The sequence below is a fragment of the Corylus avellana genome, chromosome ca3 (assembly GCF_901000735.1).
Source record: "Corylus avellana chromosome ca3, CavTom2PMs-1.0".
Lineage (NCBI taxonomy): Eukaryota > Viridiplantae > Streptophyta > Magnoliopsida > Fagales > Betulaceae > Corylus > Corylus avellana.
Genome location: NC_081543.1, coordinates 8,617,388 through 8,626,256, shown reverse-complemented (window position 1 = coordinate 8,626,256; position 8,869 = coordinate 8,617,388). Strand labels below are relative to the sequence as shown.

Genomic DNA, 8,869 nt, shown 5'->3' with positions numbered 1-8,869 from the left:
AGGATTTGGAAGGCTTTAATTTCATGAGTTTTATTTACAAGCAACAGAAAAGAGAACTCTTAGTACTTGGCCAAAATGAGATCTCTAGGCCAATTAATTCTATCTAGATCTTTTTGATTCCATAGATGGTAATAGGACTCATGTAGTAGTGTCCACTTAAACTTTGATTTTGTATCTGTATACGGGAAATTTCCTCATGGTTGTGTACATTTTTCTTTCTTTCTTATATATATATAACCTCTTACTCAAAAAAAAAAAAAAAAAAAACTCTTGCAGTATAATTCTTCTACAAAGTGATATAACATCTTACATGACATTGCCACATCAATAATCTAAACATTTTAATTGTTAATTTGCAGACGTGTCAAAAACAGTATAAGTGTTGCACTAGTTTGTAAAGAATACTATGTTATAAATTTTGTAGTATCTCTAGCAATATTTTCAGGGAAGCCATTTTCCCTGAAAATGTTTTCTGTCGAAAATATTTATGGCGTTTACCGCGCGCACGGAAAATAATTTTTTTTAATATTTTTTCATATATATATTTTTCCAATAAGGACCAAGCCGAGACTTGTTCAGGACCCAGCCGGCACTTAACCAGGACTTGTCCGAGACTTGCATGGGACTTGACCGCGACCCTCCTGGAACTTGCCCGGGACCTCGCCGAGACCTACCCGGGACCTTGCCTAGGACTTGACCGGGACTCGCCTAGGACTTGACCGGAACCTCACCCAAACCCGCTCAGGACTTGCCCGGAACGCCGCCAGGACTCGCTTGGGACTTGCCTGAGACCCCGCCGGGACCTGCCCGAATAGGTCCTAGGCGGGTCCCGAGCATGTCTCGGTCAAGTCTTAGGCGGGTCATGGCAGGGTCCCGGGCAAGTCCCAGGCGGGTCTCGGTCAAGTCCCTTGTGGGCCCTGGGCAGGTGCAGTCAAGTCCTGGGCAAGTCCTGGGTGGGTCCCGGTTAAGTCCTAGTCAGATCCTGGGCAGGTCTCAGGCATGTTCCGGGCGGGTCCTGGTGAAGTCCCGGGCAAGTCCCGGCTGGGTCCTGAGCAAGTCTCGGGCGGGTCTTAGGCAGATCTCGGGCAGGTGTCGGTGAGGTCCCGAGCGGGTCCCGGTCAAGTCTCTGTCAAGTCCTGGACAGGTCCCGGTCAAGTCCCGGGTAGGTCCCGATCGGGTCTTGGGCAAGTCCGGGTGGGTCCGGTTAAAGTTCGGTCAGGTCTCGGATAGGTCTTGGCGCGGTCCTGAGCGGGTCTTGGGCGAGTCCCGGTCAAGTCCCAGGCAAGTTCCGGTGAGATTCTGGGCGGGTCTTGGCAAGGTCTATCAATTTAAGAATGAGATGCTCGCAGTCGGAAAATGGTTTACGGTTTTCATTTTCCAAAAATTAAAGAAGAATTTTTGGTCAAAAGAAAAATATTTTCGTTGACCACTATTTTACGTCGAAATAAAAACCGTAAAATGCGAAAATCATTTTTTGGAAACTATTTTACGTCGAAATAAACAGAGCCTAATAACAACACTTATTAAATCACTAGTCATTTCAAAATCTGGACGGCACAATTTACCAACAATTTTTAATAAAATATATAATATTGTGATGGGCTTCACTTGTTGAATAGAAATTTAAGTCTACGCCAAAAAAAAAATTAAATGATTAAATTTACTTTTTTTCTTATGAGTTTAAGCTTTTAATGTGGCAATAATATTGGAGCAAATCTTATGAGTTCAATATCTAATCCGACAAATTACGCTCATTTTCAGTCAAATATTTCAATGTGCCTCACTTATTACATGTGAATTTGAGTTTGCACATAAAAATGGTTAAATTCTTAATTAAATAATTAAATATATTATTTACTATTAACTTAACCTTTGGAAATAAATCATCCTAATTCTAGACGTCTAATTATTTAAATAAAAAAGAAAAGAAAAGAAGAAATGAGGAACAAAAAGAAGACAGGAAGTTCACGTGCTCACGTACGCTGTCAAAAATAATGCACGTCTGTACGTACCACAAACCCTATACATGCTTTATCTGCTTGCTTAGCTTCAGATAGACTTCAACTTTTCTCTGCCACGCCAACAGACATACTTACCTCATGCCTTGCTGTAACCTCACTACCATCCATGCAAAACTCATTCTCAAGGACACCTCATTACCGTGGAAAACATACAGTGGCATGGGAGCCATGGAAATCTGTGAATCTGAATCGGCACCGAAATCGAACACATTCACGGATTTGGCATTGAATTTCGCAAACCACCCAAACAAAGTTCCAAAATTTCCAATTTAAGTTCACTGATTGGACTTTTGGAATATTCACCTCATTTTTACTTCCTTGTCAGAGAAAATAGTCACGGGTTGCTCATATAATTCAGCTATATAATCCTGGTAAGTTTTGTGATGGGGGTGGTTAAAGTGAAACCCGTGACTATTTTCTCAAAGCCATGGATCCAAAGGTTGCAGCCATGTTGTTCATCTTCATGGTTTTCATGTTGAACGTGTTGCCCCCAATACATGCTTGTGGTTCATGCACACAGCCACACCCACGTTCCCACCGTCCAAGCCATCCTAAACACCCACCCCATTATGGAGGAGGACCCCCAAAAGTTACCCCCCCTCCGGTGACAAATCCACCGCCTTATGGCGGCGGCGGCGGCGGTGGAGGTGGTGGTGGTGGATGCGGCGGTGGAGGTGGCGGTGGCGGTGGCGGTGGAGGTGGAGGTGGAGGTGGAGGTGGTACTGTTCCTGGTCTCAATCCTCCCCCTTCCACCGAACCAACTTGTCCCATCAATGCACTTAAGCTAGGGCTTTGTGTAGATGTGCTTGGAGGTTTGGTGCATGTTGGATTAGGCAACCCGGTTGAGAATGTTTGCTGTCCGGTTCTTAAAGGTCTGCTAGAGCTTGAGGCGGCTGTTTGCCTTTGCACTACTATAAGGCTTAAGCTTCTCAACCTCAACATCTTCATTCCTCTGGCTCTTCAAGTGCTAATAACTTGTGGGATTACTCCTCCTCCTGGTTTCGTGTGTCCTTCTCTCTAATTTTAGCATATTTCAGTTTCAAATTGGTGCTGTAAAATGAGGATAACTAATGTTGTTTGTTTTCTAAGAATGTTTCTGAGTAGAATGTGCCTTGATTTAGAGCTTGGCACTTTTGTGTGTCCGGTTTTGAATGTCTCATTCAATAATTGAAGTAATATGGTTTTGAGGTGAGGTAGAAAGTAAAGGTATAGATGGTGCTGCTTGGAAGAAGATGATCCTGTTGCGTCTAATGTTACTGCAGTGCATTCCAAGTCTCAAAAATGGTCAATCTGGATTATCAGTCTCCATTCTCACTATGTTATTTTTTGTTTTGGGCGTAGCTTCTTTGTGTACTTTATGCATGTGTTTTTGCCCCATTTCGCTTTTAATAAAATCTTATTCTTAAAAAGAGTTTAAATTCGAGCTGGTGGCATGCATTGAGGGGATATATGTATAAGTGGAGGAAATCATAATGCAATTGAAAATTAAATGTAAAATGGAATAAAGAGAAATTAGAGACATAAATTTTGCTAGTGGTTTGGTGTTAGATACCTACATTTACTATTAGGGTATGCTTAATATGATTGTGTAAAGAGGTTCTACTTATAAAGCTTACTAATAATTTGAGTTTATTCAAATCCAATCTAATTCTAATCAAATTTCTTCATTTAAGGTAATTCAATCTCATCATCATCACTAAATCATTAAATTTAGGGTAATCTAATCCTTATTTATGGTAATAATTTCTATTCATATCATATGCTATAACAATAAGTTCATTTTTTGTTACTAATTAACTTTCAAGACCGTTTACTCTATCCCACTTTCATCATAGTTTATTTATACAAAGATTATATGACTACAAAAATGATTAAATGGACGTGTTCTAAGCTTTCTTTATAAGTTAATCTAAAATCCCTCACCTTACACCTCATTATTGTGAGAAAAAGAATGTTAGCTATATCTGAATTAATTTAGTGCTAGGCAGGAAGTTTATAATTTACTATAAGTCGGTTTAATTTGGATTGAAATATTATTCAAGTAAAACCTTTTGCAATCAGCCTTACCTTAAAGTCTTTGAATTTTCTCGTCTACTCCTCTCTTTCTCATGTAGACCTATTTGTACTCTATGCATGGATTTAATACCGTACGTTAGACACCTCTCCAATTTCCCAGAAATTGTTCAAATAAATCGATTTTAACTATGGTTTCATAACTTTCACCTAGCGGTCTGCATCCACATCATTAATCGCTTCCTTGTAAGTCATGGGATCGATCCAATTCAAGTTCTTTTGGGATAGCTTCACAAGCTTCTGTCAAGAACATGAATCTTTAAGGTGCCCTGATAATCCTCCCATTACAACACGGTATGATGATACTAGTATCCCATCAATAGTAACAATTGGTGTATATGATATCATACTATGTATCCCATCAATAGTAACATTTGGAGTATATGATATAACCCCTTCATCTCTAGACATCTCTAAAAATTTTCCCATTTTACTATTTGACATTTATTCAAGAACCACCTTATTCTTTGACTCGAAATTGTTCGTATAATTTATATATCCTTTAAGAACTTAGTGTTTGTGCTAACAATCATTTTCTTGTTCTCAGGACTTTAGAATAATCTATCCCTAGTTCTCTTCGAATATCCAAGAAATAAATATACTTATATCTTTGGTTCCAACTTATTAGACTTCCCTTTAGCACATGTGCTGGAACACCCAAATGTGGAGGTATCTCATACTCGGCTTTCGCTCCAACCACAATTCAATAGGTTATAGGTGTCTTTGGAACAAAAATTAGAAAGGAACCAAATTTAACAAGTGCATTAATACCTCGAGTATAACCTCAAAAAGATGTTGTTTTCTTTGTTATAGCCTAGTTAAATTAGAAATAACATAAAGAATATGTTGGAAATAGAACGTGGGATGTTAATGTAGTTGTCAGCATGGCGGCTCGCAACCTAGAGCTCTACAAAACAAGCAAGTGATCAGCGGTGGGGCACCCCACGAGAGGGAAGATAACGGCGACTCCACCTCCTCGCTTAGAATGATAAGTGAGAAAGGTAAGGTAGACAATAGAGAAAGTGAGATAAAGATTAGTTACCTCAAGCTGTGCTTGGTGCCCGATTTTTATTGTTGTCCTCCTCTTCATATAGGGTTTCATGGGTGATAATTGCGGGCCTGGTCTTTTGCCACGATTGGTGGGAAGATTTTCCCGGCACTTCCTGCCTTAGATGGGTTCTTTCCTTTCGAGGTTTCTTCTCACGATTGAGGCTCCTTCCTATATCAAGGTTGTATATTGTGATTACTTCCCTGGATAGACGGGATAAGCTTGAGTGACCTTTTACAGTTTTTGCTTGTGCTTCACTCTATGGTTTTACTTGCCTTGGTGGATGGCTGTTGGTTGGGCCTCCACTCCATGGGATATTCAAATTAAATGCCTCTTTACAATCGATCACGACTACCAAAATTGCGTATGTAGCCATTGTCACCCAAACCCTCATTAATTGTAATGCACCTACAACATTGTTGGCTTGCTTCCATTGTTTTCAATGAAGTCACCCCACGTACACCAGTACTGCAACAACTTACAATTGCCAATTCTCTTATGGTGCATCACTTCTATTGGTATGTGGCAATATTCGGATCAGAATTATACGTAGATTGACATAGTTTTTAATCTACATAGTTAACAATTGTTTTGTCTTCAAAAACAATTGCACGAGGTTAATTTGGACTTCTTTTTCTATTTAAACTCATTAGATACTGCTTAGCTAGCCATTTTCCTTTAATTTTCATTAGTTTTTAATAAGAAACACTCTATGAGTGATTTTAAATCTCTTTTCTTTTTTTTTTTTTCTTCAAATCTTTGATTAATTTGTTTTTGGTTTTGGAAAGAGTTATTTAACCTGCTGTGGACTTGGACCTTGGATCTATCGTGGGTTTGGCCGGGCCAGAAAATAGGTCCATGGGTCTAAGGGAATATAAATAGGTACACCTCATTGACTGAACTATCGGCTCATTTGTAGAAGAATGTAACTTTCACTGTTTCACATTATAACTACTCTTATTTATTCATTTTTACTCCCTCAAAAAAAGAACAATAGAAGACTTCACTTCACTTTCTGCTAAGAAGATGATTTGCCTCGTCTCGATCTTCTTTCAAACTAATCAAGTCTATATTGTTTCCTAACATATACATCAAATATGGGATTATCCCACATGATCACATGAAGAGTCAAGGAAAGATCAAACATCATCAATCTCATAAATTCATATATATATATGCTGTTTATGAGAAAACATGAGTAGCTTGTGAAGTTGTCATTATTCCCTGGATTATGATTACCGACTTAATGTTGCTGGCATGCATAGTGCCTTAAAAAGTCGTGATATTTATGTATCATGTTGTATTTTTCATAATATGAGCTTGTTGACAAAGGTGGGGGTTCACGGGAGGGCAAAGTAGGGGTAGCTAGCTAAGTTGTTGGGGACCATCTAACTCATCTAGAAATCAATAATATTTGCGGAAACTAGAAATCTGAAATTAGAAACGGAGGTTAATTTGTAGATCCTGACTTTTGCCACATCCAAGGGGTTGTGAATTGTGATCTGTATATGATACGTTCAATTAAAAAAGAAGAAAATAAATAGTACATATATATATATACAAAGGCTTCTAAAAGCATCATTTTCTATTTTACCTACAACTTTTTCAATGCAAATTCTAAGAGAACCACTGTTCGACCACCATTGCTCAAACACGGTTACAAACTATTTCAATAAGAAACAACACCTTAAATCAACAAGATCTATAAGAGCATTCTTTGCAGCCTTACTAAAACTATTTTTTGGTTATTTTGGTGAGACAGTTTGGTGAAAGTGGGTAAAGTCCTCAATTTTCAGTCTCACAATTTTAATCCAAAATAAATGGTGAGTGAATAATACTCACTAAAGATAGTGAATACCATTAACTCACAAAATGAATAAGAAATAATATAAATTTTCTCTTTCATTCCCTATTCATTGAAAAAGTTAAAAAACAAATAAAGAAGTATATGAAAAAGAATATTTAAATGGAATAGTGAAAATTGATAGTTAAAATATTGACGTTGTTGAGGATGCTTTTAAAAAGTGGGTGGTTAAAATAGAGAAAATTGTACTTTTGGTGAGTAAAATTTGGTGAAGTTGGTAAGAATGCTCTAACACACACCATTTTTGCAAGAAAAAACGAACGAAGACTCAGTTGAGAATCTAGCAGTGGAGGTGATATACTTACTAAATGTTAAAACATTAAGAGAAAAGGTGAGAGAGAGAGAGGAAAAAGCGACGCTGTTGATACGGTTGAGAATCTAGCGGAGGAGGTGAGGGAGGAGAGAAATTGGAGCCAACAGTGAATTACCCAACTAGGTGATGACCTTGCGGTTGTTGATGACAGCAAATGAATAATGTGACTGAGAGGTGTTTTCCAAGTTTGATTGAGAAAACAAAGATAGAAAAAGATGAGCAAAGGAGAAAAGACTAAAAAGTTGAAACATTTTGCTATAGTAATGTTAAATTAATTACTAGTTATCCAAAAAGCTTAAGCTTATAGGAAGAAGTAAATTTAATTACTTAATCATTACTTTAACAAGTAATTCTCTACAGGTTGAGAATCATTATAACAAAAAATGTTTTATCTATTGGAGATGAAAAACACATCATATTAGCTAAATTTAGCTAATATGAAGGTTTTGTAGCATCTGCAGTTAGAGATGCTAGAAGTCCTAAGATCAGATGGTGTCATTGAGTCAGAGCAGTCTCGATCCCTTAGGTTTTTGTTTCCAGGTTAGCTTAAAGGTTCTTCTAATCTCTCTGCCATCTTAATAGTTTTTTTATTTGTGCTTTGTATATTGTTGGAGGAATGCTCCTATATATGCAAGCAATCAAATTTTCTAAAATATAATTACTCACTTGCCCAAAAAGAATATCATAAATCATGGTGAATCAATCAAGCTGATCAATGCATGACATAGTAAATTTTCTTTTGCACCCATTTCTACTCTGATAATTTTGAGGATTGGAAGACCTTTGATGTTAAACGTGGTGCTAATTAAGATCCTACACAAATTGGTGAGCCAGCATTGCCAACATCTCTCTTGGTGGCTTCCCCACACACCAGCCTTTCAGATATGTGTCATTGCTTTCCTCCAAATCACATGCAAGACTTTGTATTTGAGAATATTGTGTTTGTCAAAGATAAAATAATGGGGCATGGAATCCTTCTTTGCCACACGTACGTGAAGTGAAATGAAATATATATATATATTTTTTTCTCTCCTTTTTATTTTTTATTTTTTTATTTTTAATGTGAAAGGGTTGCATTTTCCTCACCAAATTTTGAGTCACGGGGAGAACAGTTCCGGTGGTTGCCAATTGCCATAAACTTTATTAAAGTTTCATCATGACCAATACATGGTGGACCATGTATCTCTTTAATTCTATAGTACTCCAAAAAATAAACGACATCTTAGAACAACCTTTGGCGTGTTTTGATGATCCTACCATCCACTTTCTGGGCCATATGCTCATGGATTAGTGTCATCCATTAGAATGATCTGGATTGATTCATCCAAAAAGCTTAAAAGAAAATAAAGATCTGGAGTGCATCTATAGTATTAATTTCCACATCATGCATGTAACTCATACAAGGTCATGTAACGATCTACATCAAAATCAAATGTGATAATTAGATCATGAATTAGATTGTTGATAGGCTTGATTATGTTATGAATGTGTTGTTAATCTATTTAAGTTAACTTATTTTGCTGTCCTGCATGCCCTAGTTAAAATGCAAT

General features: G+C 37.5%; 1 protein-coding gene across 1 annotated transcript; it reads left to right on the top strand.

Annotated features, from left to right (window-relative positions):
- Positions 1 to 2,269: 2,269 nt before the first annotated feature.
- On the top strand, positions 2,270 to 3,441 carry LOC132175595 (36.4 kDa proline-rich protein-like). Its single transcript, XM_059587576.1, has one exon. The coding sequence runs from the start codon at positions 2,449 to 2,451 to the stop codon at positions 3,040 to 3,042; it is 594 nt and encodes a 197-aa protein (XP_059443559.1). The 5' UTR covers positions 2,270 to 2,448; the 3' UTR covers positions 3,043 to 3,441.
- The last annotated feature ends 5,428 nt before the right edge of the window (positions 3,442 to 8,869 follow it).

Coding starts and splice junctions, on each gene's coding strand:
- LOC132175595 (XM_059587576.1), top strand. CDS start 2,449: ATGGATCCAAAGGTTGCAGCCATGTTGTTCATCTTCATGGTTTTCATG.